The 10,232-nt window shown below is 29.5% G+C and overlaps 4 protein-coding genes across 7 annotated transcripts; 3 read left to right on the top strand and 1 right to left on the bottom strand.

The window, feature by feature from the left end:
- Position 1: 1 nt before the first annotated feature.
- On the top strand, positions 2-958 carry Ap-2sigma (adaptor protein complex 2, sigma subunit). The gene is made up of 4 exons (XM_076893494.1): positions 2-67; positions 256-405; positions 491-664; positions 750-958. Exons 1-4 carry the CDS (start codon positions 65-67, stop codon positions 849-851), a joined length of 429 nt encoding a protein of 142 aa, XP_076749609.1. The 5' UTR covers positions 2-64; the 3' UTR covers positions 852-958.
- Positions 959-1,698: 740 nt separating this feature from the next.
- LOC143422724 (heparin sulfate O-sulfotransferase) lies at positions 1,699-3,462 on the top strand. The gene is made up of 7 exons (XM_076893600.1): positions 1,699-2,067; positions 2,186-2,412; positions 2,481-2,566; positions 2,635-2,773; positions 2,832-2,929; positions 2,995-3,152; positions 3,228-3,462. Exons 1-7 carry the CDS (start codon positions 1,956-1,958, stop codon positions 3,437-3,439), a joined length of 1,032 nt encoding a protein of 343 aa, XP_076749715.1. The 5' UTR covers positions 1,699-1,955; the 3' UTR covers positions 3,440-3,462.
- Positions 3,463-3,523: 61 nt separating this feature from the next.
- Positions 3,524-5,226, bottom strand: Ntmt (N-terminal methyltransferase). 4 transcript variants are annotated; one of them, XM_076893615.1, is made up of 5 exons: positions 5,087-5,226; positions 4,358-4,476; positions 4,085-4,271; positions 3,913-4,021; positions 3,524-3,810 (listed from the first exon to the last, which is right to left on the bottom strand). In XM_076893615.1, the coding sequence occupies exons 2-5, from the start codon at positions 4,430-4,432 to the stop codon at positions 3,591-3,593; spliced, it is 591 nt and encodes a 196-aa protein (XP_076749730.1). In that variant the 5' UTR covers positions 4,433-4,476; positions 5,087-5,226; the 3' UTR covers positions 3,524-3,590. The 4 variants fall into 4 exon arrangements, with proteins under 4 accessions (XP_076749730.1, XP_076749729.1, XP_076749728.1 ...); XM_076893614.1 differs by having other exon boundaries at positions 5,083-5,225; XM_076893613.1 differs by having other exon boundaries at positions 4,358-4,547; positions 5,087-5,224.
- Positions 5,147-10,170, top strand: LOC143422701 (uncharacterized). Its single transcript, XM_076893522.1, has 14 exons — positions 5,147-5,284; positions 5,786-6,056; positions 6,122-6,243; positions 6,302-6,423; positions 6,495-6,637; positions 6,720-6,888; positions 7,000-7,429; positions 7,519-7,856; positions 7,941-8,287; positions 8,366-8,439; positions 8,721-8,949; positions 9,028-9,200; positions 9,343-9,615; positions 9,731-10,170. Exons 1-14 carry the CDS (start codon positions 5,147-5,149, stop codon positions 9,914-9,916), a joined length of 3,015 nt encoding a protein of 1,004 aa, XP_076749637.1. The 3' UTR covers positions 9,917-10,170.
- The last annotated feature ends 62 nt before the right edge of the window (positions 10,171-10,232 follow it).

Here is a 10,232-nt window from a genome sequence, read left to right as displayed (position 1 = left end):
CCGGTTGTCAAGAGTATCGTTAATTGTAGCATTATAGAGTTAGAATAAAGAAATCAGACTAAACATGGCAAGTAATTATTTTTAATTATACATTATCAAATGGTTTTATTTCTGATTGTTGCAACAGTGGGAAACAGACAATTCTTTGTTTTTTTTTCCTAATTCGAAAAGGTTGCGTTCTTATCAAATTTTTTATATGGAATATGCAGAATGTGCTTTGGAATTTTTTAAACTGATGATTAACTTAATACACAGATCCGTTTTATCCTCATTCAAAATAGAGCAGGAAAGACAAGGTTAGCAAAATGGTATATGAATTTTGATGACGATGAAAAACAGAAACTAATAGAAGAAGTTCACGCAGTGGTAACTGTAAGAGATGCTAAGCATACCAATTTTGTCGAGGTAAGTTTTATTTATGTACGTACGTTCATGAGCATCGCTTATTACAATACTACTTTATTAAACATAAAATATTTCATATTTTTAGTTTCGTAACTTCAAGATCGTGTACAGAAGATATGCTGGCTTATATTTCTGTATCTGCGTTGATGTTAATGACAATAATCTCTTTTACTTGGAAGCGATACATAATTTTGTAGAAGTATTAAATGAGTACTTTCATAATGTGTGCGAGTTAGACCTTGTGTTCAATTTTTATAAGGTAATTTCTAATATATATGAGTACGCACAGTAGAACACTGCTGCATTGTGATAATCTAATTTCATGTAATAAATATTTTTTCTAGGTATATACAGTTGTAGATGAAATGTTTTTAGCTGGTGAAATAAGGGAAACTAGTCAAACGAAAGTACTGAAACAACTCATGATGTTAAATTCGTTAGAATAAAATTATTTAATGTTATTTATTCTCTATTGATTTTAAATATATTATGGAAATGTAAGAAACAAAATATATTATAGACTGTAAACTTTGTTCATTCATTAATTAACTTCTACTACTTTTTTTTATACATTAATTTCATGATAATGTTTTGTAAAAGTGTTAAGATAATAAAAAAGTATCTTGAAGAATTAATCTTACAGTAATTTATAATTATTATTCAAATCATTGGATACAATTAATTTATAAGACCAAGAAGTTTATTATAGAATATGTATATATATTTTTTATTGTGTATATCCTATATTCATACAAGTTTGAAATAAATGCAATAAGAAACCTTATATATATTTCTTCTAAGAATATATAAATTTTTAAGCACGTTATATATTACTGTTGATTGAAAATAAAGAAATTTAGAGCAGCATATAAGTTTTGTAATTCTATAAACATATAGGTATACTTAATTGTAAGAAAAATATTCTTCAAAGAAGTTTAAGATTAAAATGTATGCTACTTTACAACTATATATATTGCAATTAAATTTTCTTTATTGAAATACTGAAATACTGAAATTTCCCTGTATATTATACTTAAAAATAAATTTTTAACTGAAAAATACACCTGACTTTGATCGAAATTTGATATACGATTAATCGATAATTTAAGTTATCGAATCGTATAATGCATATACACCGTCTAAGCGAATATCATTCATATGTGTAATCTTCACGAATATACCATATCATTTTTATTAAACATATGCATAGACATATTTGTTATTAACGTTAGTAGCGCGTGTGTGTGGTATGCGAAAAGTACCCGACCGGATTCAAGCATATCCCGCAAAAAAAGCTTACATTTAATAACCTATTAAAAAATTAAGCCATTTTTAAAGATAACAATTTCATTTGAACGTTACTAACCAACGAAAAAGAACAACAATTTTTCAGATAGGGAAAATATTATTTAAATAATATTTCAATGAAATTGACCGTACTTATGCAATTTATCAATGTTTGCAAGTTGAAACTAGATGGTAGTGTAAACCTTGTGGTTTGTGTATGATTAATGTGAAGAAGGAAAATTTAAAATTGAAGAAAATAAACAATGATGATACACAGGAGCCTTCTACAGTGGATATTGGTAGTGATATTTACAATCACTATCATTTATTTAAAAATGAAACTAAATTCCTTGGAGGATCACTACAAATCATTACGTATGCGTTATAATAGATGATTAATTTTATTAACTTGTAACAGCAAAAGCTTCATCCTTTTAATACTTCATTTTGTTAAAGGTGATGGAATAACATAGGTATCCTATCATACTTCCAGACAATGCCATCGCGCAAGAACAAAACAATATTCAGACTGGAATTGAAGCTAGTGAACACTCTTACAATTCACCTTTTGATGATCTGGTCATTATCTACAACAGGGTACCAAAAACGGCGTCCACCAGTTTTGTAGGTTTGGTCTACGATTTGTGCAAACACAACAAATATCATGTTTTACATATTAACGTTTCTAATAACATGCATACCCTTACGCTTCCCAATCAGGTAATATATAATTTCTTTCTTTCTTTCCGTTTGTTAATTTATTGTTAATATATGTTAAAATATTATAGATTCAATTTGCAAATAATATAACTGTGTGGAATACCAAAAAGCCAGCATTCTATCATGGTCATGTTGCATTCTTGAACTTTGAAAAGTAAGCCAAGACTATATTTATTATAAAAAAATTCTTTTTATTGTTTTAAATTATGTCCATACTTTTAGGTTTGGTGTAAGACAAACACCCTTATACATAAATCTATTACGTAAACCTTTAGATAGATTTGTTTCTTATTACTACTTTTTAAGATACGGAGATAACTTCAGGCCACATTTAATTAGAAGAAAGCATGGAGATACTAAGGTTTGTATTGAATAATCATAATCTTTATTTATTACATTAACTTATATATGTTTTGCAGACTTTTGATGAATGTATTGATGCAGGCCAACCGGATTGCAATCCCGACAACATGTGGTTACAAATACCATTTTTATGTGGCCATGATCCTGCTTGTTGGTAAGATATGATAAGTTGTTATAATCTTTATAATGTAAGATTAATGGATTATCATTATTTGGCAGGGAAATCGGGAATAATTGGGCATTAGAAGAGGCCAAAAGAAATTTGCAAAAACATTATCTCCTTGTAGGAGTAACAGAGGAATTAACAGAATTTATAGAAATATTGCAAATTGTGCTTCCACGTTTTTTTAAGGGAGCCTATAATTCTTTTTTACACAGTAAGAGAAAACAACTACATTTAAGTATTTAATTTTTTTTCCTCCTAACTGTGGTAACAATTTATAAAATTTCAGATAATAAGTCTCATCTACGTCAGACTACGCAAAAAATTAATCCACGACCTGAAACTGTAGAGAAAATTCAACAATCTGTTGTCTGGAAAATGGAAAATGAATTATATAATTTTGCTCTGACGCATTTTCATGCAGTGAAGAAACGACTCATAAATGCTTCCCCTCAAGATGTAAATCAACGATTTGTATATGAAAAAATACGTCCAAAATAAATTTACTTTTTTAAATGGATAAAGCTTTTGGGAACTATTTTTATATTAAATTAAAAAAAACTTTAGATTATTATAATAGTAAAATTGTACAAATAATGTAACAATTTATTTAATACTTTATTATATTTGACATCAAGATCTTTAAAATTTGTTATTTTGGTCTTAAAGCAAACATATAAACTGGATACAATCCACGTGGAAATTTATGTTGTATCTCTTCTTTTATACAAACTAAATTTGATTCCTGGAATATGTGATAGAATTCAGAAAGTGGTCGTGTTACAGACGAATCTTTTGTATCAGTTTCTAACTTTTCTGAACTTGTTACATTTTCTTTAATTACTATCACACCATTACATTTTAAGCCCAACCTACGAAAAGGGTTATTTAATAAGAATGATTTGTTATAGTTCTGCTTTATGTACTTAACGTCAGCCTCCTGTAGTTTATAGATTAAAAGAAAAAATACTTACGAACATTTCTTTAGAAATTCTATTAAATCATCGTGTTTTAGATGACCTAACACCCATTGGCACCAGATAACATCATATTTCTTCGTAGCAAAGTAGAAGTTTTGCAATCCTTGAAATGTGATTTTATTAATTGAATGATTTTTATGTGGTTAATAAACCAATGGAACATTACCAATAGGATAGTAGTTGCCGATTCTTGAAGTATAATTTTTTAAATATGATTTAGCTGCTTCCAGAAAGTTAATATTCTGCTCCACTAAATCAACGTGTTTAAAATGATGCAATAACAAATTCTTGGTTATTCTTCCGATGCCTGCGCCGCAATCTAATGCGAATGTGTTTGACGGTGGATTTTTTAACTGTAACAAAGTAGGATTTGATTATTGTAATATATAACCGGAAAATTAAGTATAAATAATCTAACACTGTCAGTGACAATACATACATCAAACAAGGATTTTAAAAATTTTGTAGAGCCTTTTATGTCAATTTGAGAAATAAATCCAAAACCACCAAGCATTCCATCTACTGTAGGTGGGATATGTTCCCAGTATTTGGCAGCTGCTGTATAAAATTCATGTTCTTCAAGCGCATTTTCTCCTTTTTCCATTTTTTATGATGATAAATAATATATCCTACTTATTCAAGTTGATTTAATTAATTTCTATTTATACACACGTGAGAATAACACTTAATAACATAAAAAATTATGAAAAGGACGAATCACATGTTTGAGAGAATAGAAAAAAATAACATTTACATTCTCATGAAACGTAAACGTCTATAGAATATCAGCTGTTTGATATTACATGTACACTTTAAATAACGTTTATAAATCAGCATCAAACTAGTTGAAAAAAGGCTAAATTGTTCAGATTAAATGTAAATATGAAAAGAAATATACTCAACTATCGATATTTAACAAACTATCGACGTATCGATTCTCAAATATCGATATACTGTTTTCCTCATTTAGTTGAAATATCGACAACACATCGATTACTGTATGTAAAAGCTTTTCTACCATTGAAAGACAAAGAATTACTAAGAAAATGTTACATACAAAGAAATTACAGCCTATTCGCAGTAGGAGAATTTGTACATAAGATTTTGAATTAAGAATTAGACAGGGTATAGTTGAAAGACACAGTGTGCATAGGCCGTACGTACTCACTGGTCGGTTTGGTTAGGATAAAATCGATGGTAGTCGTTAGCGAGTAGTTCCATTGAGATCATGGCAGAAGTACGACTTTATGATTCAACAATTTGTCGGTTATGTGCAGAAGATAATGGTAACGGGGAATTACTTTACATCGAAGATAGTGATGATCCCGATTTAAGTTCCATGGTCAATCGGTATTTGCCGCTCAAGGTATAAGACTTGGAAACATTAGACTCTAATTTGACTTCCTGCTTTGTACACAAATACCACCTGAATCAAATGTTCGATGTTTCCTCCTAATATTGTACATTACTGTTTAATTTTTCTGCTGTGCGAAAATTTATTATGTACACCACTTGTACAGATTTGTATGATCGTGGAAGAACGTTAGTAAAATGCTTTAAGCAATAATAAATGTTTTGGTTATGTTTATAATTAAGTATTAGATACTTCTATATTATTGTATATACATTATTTCTTTTACATCGAATTCATAAAAAATGTAAGGTTTATTACGTTCCTTTTCATGTTACGATTCGAAACATGTCAAATTTTAATTTTTCAAAACGACTCCTTTTGATATAAAAATGATAGAAATAGTAATTGAAGCGATTATCGATTTTTTTCGAGGTTATGTTGTTGCAACAAAAATATTGATTCTAGTTTTAAAAAGTAAAGGTAATATAATGGCATAATATTGTGTTTATAAAGATTCGAGATGATGGCAAGCTACCACGTACTATTTGCCCTGGTTGTAATATTCAGTTGGAGGCCACGATACAGTTCTTTGAATTATTGGTGGATGGTCAGAAGAAAATTCGTGAGATGTGGAAGCATCAAGTAGAACAACAGCGTAAAGCTGGACGAGAACGACTTCGTGCTGAGAAGAATAATAGCGAAATTAGGACAGGCACATTAGATATAGACAATATTACAAAATACGACGAGGAAGACCAATTTGAGCAACAGATCATAATAAAAAGTATTGTCATTTAGTTTAATGGAAGATTTATTACAAAATTGTTGATCATATTATTTCTTTAATAGTAATGCCAGATGGTTCTATGTACGCTGCTGAACACGAAATGAGTTTGCAAATGGAGGGCTTAAATAAACCAAAGCGTAAAAGGGGACGACCACCAAAATCTCACACAGAAAACATATCTATTGTTGGTAAAGATAATATTTTTATTGTAGATAAAAGTATTTTAAAATGTTAAATTTTAGGAATTATCAAAAGGAGATGTATTAGAGGGAGTTAGTCAAGAAGAAGAAGATAAACACGAAGAAGAAACTGATGACATTGATGGAGATGGTAGACGTCGTAGAAAGCGTAAAGTTCCAAAAAGGTATACTCTGAAAACAGAGACCATTCAGGGTAATTGCTATCATTTTTATAATAGAGAATGGAATTACTTAGATATATGGAAGCAGTTCAAGGCAAGGAGTTAGAAAGAATATATAAAGAGGAAGGAGTGATTGATGAAGAAGATGATGATGAACCTGATAATTTTGAAGACTCTGAGGAACAATTAAATATGTCTGTTCCTGACAGTCAAGAAGGTAACAAATTATGAAATTCTAAACACTACACTATAAGTATTTATTTAACAATTATTCATTAATAATTATTTATGCCCTTTAGAAATAATTGGCCATTTAGAATCTGAAGAAGGAAAAGATCTTGGAGAATTAGTAATAGTGAATCGAGGCAGAGGACGAGGACGGCCAAAATTACGTCGAAGAAGGAATAAATTTACATGTCAGTTATGTGGACGAGGATTTCTTCAGCGCAGTAGATACATTGTGCACAAGTAAATAAACAAATTAATTTAACACTTTGAGTGATTTTTTTAATACTCAAAGTGTTAACTTTTAATACATTATAATCAAAAGAAATAAAAACATTTATTTTTCATCATTAGGAGTTTCCATAAAGGTATAAAATATGAGTGTGTTGAATGTAAGAAATTGTTTACAAGCAAAGAAAATTTGGAATTACATCAGAAAACAACTCATCATACTGGAGATAGTGCCAATCAAAGTTTTGAATCCATTGTTCAAGATTCAAGTCTTGAATCAAAATGTCATTTATCCGGAGAAGATAATAATGTTTCTAATGTACTTGATCATGTTTTGGTTGAAGAGCAGGATGTAAACAAATTCTCAACTAATTATGACGATTCTAAAAAAAACATTTCATGTACACATTGTGATAAATTGTTTGAAAACAAGGAAGCTTATAATTTGCATTTGAAAGTAGTTCATGACCGTGACAAATTATTTATTTGCACCATTTGTAATAAAAATTTTACTCAACAAACAGCTTTAAAAAACCATGTCTCAATACACGAGGTAAATCATAAATATTGCAGTAATTTCAAAAATATTGAAGTACTCAAAATAGAAGAAAACAAAAATAATAATTTATATTATTTTTTTAGAGAAATAAGTTGGAAAAAGAATATCCATGTGATATTTGTGGGAAAGTACTTAATCATCCTAGTTCCGTAGTATATCACAAAGAAGCGGAGCATAATAACGGTCGTAGGTTTGTTTGCAATAAATGCGGAAAGAGTTTTAAACATAAACAATTATTACAACGTCATCAACTTGTACACTCTGACGACCGACCTTATATTTGCAAATCTTGCAATGCTAGTTTTAAAACGAAAGCAAATTTAATTAATCATCAGTCTACACATACTGGTGAAAAAAAGTATTTTTGCGAAATTTGTGGGCAACAATTCGCGCATAAAACTAGTCTCACACTGCATTATAGGTAAGTATATAAATAAAATTTATTACAAAATTGAAATAAATAAATATTAGTAACAAACCAATAATTAAATAATTTTATGTTTAGGTGGCATACAGGTCACAAACCATATACATGTGAGGTGTGTCACAAAAGTTTTTCACAAAATGGGAATTTACAAGAGCATATGCGAATACATACAGGAGAAAAACCTTATTGTTGCGACTACTGCGGTAGAAAGTTTACCACTTCTTCGCAGTTTAAACTCCATGTTAAAAGGCATACAGGTGAACGTCCCTGGAAGTGTGAATTCTGTGCAAAATGTTTTTTGCATAAAGATACTTGGAAATGTCACGTGCGAAGGCATAAGGGAGAACGTCCATTTCAATGTGCGCATTGTAATCGTGGTTTTACAGAGCAATGGGCTTTAAAAAAACATCTTCGCCTACACACTGGTAACATTTTCTTTTAATACGTTTATATCTCATTTATATTATCTTCTTTTAGTATATTTTATATTTTTTATTTGTCAGGTGAAAAGCCTTACTCTTGTGATGTTTGTGGAAAAGCATTTGCGGACTGTTCAAATTTAACCAAGCACAAAAAAGTAAGGAATTGCACTACTTTAACACTTAATTGATACTTAATTATACACGTAGTACAGTGCGAGTTAAATTGTCTTGAACCTGTGTATCATTTTTTTTAATCATATATCTGCAATATACGGACTATAATAAAATTATTTTTACATCAAAAATTTAATTCTATAGTTATGCAAAAAAATTGATTTAAAGTTCTGACATGTAATCTAACTTGCACTGTAATATAAAGGTTTATATTATAGTGGAGAAATGAACTAATATAGAATTATTATTGAGTTGCTTGTAGGTACACAGAGAAACTAAATTCTCTGCTATAAGTGAAATAGAAGGATCTCCAATTGGGGAAGTTTGGCAAATTTTACCAAGTTCTCAAGAATCCGATGAACATTCATTAACTGATCAAATGACTCAGGTTATTACGACAGATGATGCATCTGGAGATGGTATACAACAAATTATATATGTTTCATACCAAGATCCGGATGACCCTAATCAATCTCGAACTTTACATTTCGGTAACGAAATACAAATTTTATAAATATTTTCGTTAAATTAATCAACGTCAGTAACATCTATCTTTATATCTAATTCAGTTGATGCGGGAATGATAAGAAATAAGGAGGACAAAACGAATGCGAATCAGTCGTTATCACAATTAAATGTTGGCAACGATGGAATACTTTCTAACACAACTCATGCCAATGGAAGTAATAACTCGAATGAACGAATAAATGTAGAACTCTCAGAATCTGATCTTCAATTGCAGGTAAAACAAGTTCGTCAAATATTTATAAAAAAAAATACTAAATACTATTTCTATGAAAATTGTATTAAAACTGATTCAGTAAATTCAAATATTCAGATATTATTGTAGGTAATAATAGTATAAAAGAGTATCATATTCACAGATTACAGATGAGGAGGGAAACCCGATTCCTCTTTCAATTCAAGATGCCCGACAACTATTATCTCAGAGTCAATTTGTTAATCAACTTAGCGATGGCCAAGAAATTAGAGTTCATCCTGGTGTGATTCCAGATGAATTAACAGCACCATTAAGCGTACATGTTAGTCAAAATTCCGATATGAAAGACGTACATATTTCTAATACAGTGGAAACAAAAGTAAAAAATGTTTCAACTGTACAAACAGATGCAGAAGCAATCGTAAAGGCGCTAGAGGTAATATTTATGCCGTGATAGAACATTCATTTGAAATCTGTGTAACTAAAAGTGTTACTCATAAATTCTAGTATCTTCTGATAATAAAACAAAAATTTTTATAATTATTGAATAGGACGAAGATACGGATGCAAATGCTGTTGCGACGATTAATCAAATGGAAGAATCAGAACAGCCGGGAATCGCCGAAAATGAACAAACAATAGAATTCACAACACAAGATGGTCAGAAAGTCCGCTTAGTTACTTCTTATCATGTTGATCCAATGCAACTTGCTTCCGAGTACCTGACTATTGTATAAAATTGAAAACCATAATGGATAACTTTATCTTTTATGAATGATTTTTGTAATCTTGCACATTTGGTTTACTCTAACGTAATTGTACTTTATACTAAGTAGTTTTACTTATTTTGTTTTCTTTTTAATAATAAACTAAAGATGACAGATTTAGCATAAAAACTTCGTCAAAACTAATAATAATTGATGAGATACACACACAAAAGCGCTCATATGTAGAGTATGTATACATGTGTAATAAATATTTAAAACACTTATTATCTTTAATTACAATATTTAATACGCTAAAAAAAAAAATTATAATACGAAATTTGTTAAT

Source organism: Xylocopa sonorina, chromosome 4 (assembly GCF_050948175.1).
Source record: "Xylocopa sonorina isolate GNS202 chromosome 4, iyXylSono1_principal, whole genome shotgun sequence".
Taxonomy (NCBI): domain Eukaryota; kingdom Metazoa; phylum Arthropoda; class Insecta; order Hymenoptera; family Apidae; genus Xylocopa; species Xylocopa sonorina.
This window is presented reverse-complemented; position numbering and strand designations above follow the sequence as displayed.

Coding starts and splice junctions, on each gene's coding strand:
- LOC143422701 (XM_076893522.1), top strand. CDS start 5,147: ATGGCAGAAGTACGACTTTATGATTCAACAATTTGTCGGTTATGTGCA. Junction 6,424..6,494: donor AAGCGTAAAGTTCCAAAAAG/GTATACTCTGAA, acceptor GGAATTACTTAG/ATATATGGAAGCAGTTCAAG. Junction 7,430..7,518: donor ACCATGTCTCAATACACGAG/GTAAATCATAAA, acceptor TTATTTTTTTAG/AGAAATAAGTTGGAAAAAGA.
- LOC143422724 (XM_076893600.1), top strand. CDS start 1,956: ATGATGATACACAGGAGCCTTCTACAGTGGATATTGGTAGTGATATTT. Junction 2,068..2,185: donor GGATCACTACAAATCATTAC/GTATGCGTTATA, acceptor TCATACTTCCAG/ACAATGCCATCGCGCAAGAA. Junction 2,567..2,634: donor GCATTCTTGAACTTTGAAAA/GTAAGCCAAGAC, acceptor CCATACTTTTAG/GTTTGGTGTAAGACAAACAC.
- Ntmt (XM_076893613.1), bottom strand. CDS start 4,522: ATGGAAAAAGGAGAAAATGCGCTTGAAGAACATGAATTTTATACAGCA. Junction 4,272..4,357: donor TTTTAAAATCCTTGTTTGAT/GTATGTATTGTC, acceptor ACTTTGTTACAG/TTAAAAAATCCACCGTCAAA. Junction 3,811..3,912: donor GAATTTCTAAAGAAATGTTC/GTAAGTATTTTT, acceptor CCCTTTTCGTAG/GTTGGGCTTAAAATGTAATG.
- Ap-2sigma (XM_076893494.1), top strand. Junction 406..490: donor AGCATACCAATTTTGTCGAG/GTAAGTTTTATT, acceptor TCATATTTTTAG/TTTCGTAACTTCAAGATCGT. Junction 665..749: donor TTGTGTTCAATTTTTATAAG/GTAATTTCTAAT, acceptor TATTTTTTCTAG/GTATATACAGTTGTAGATGA.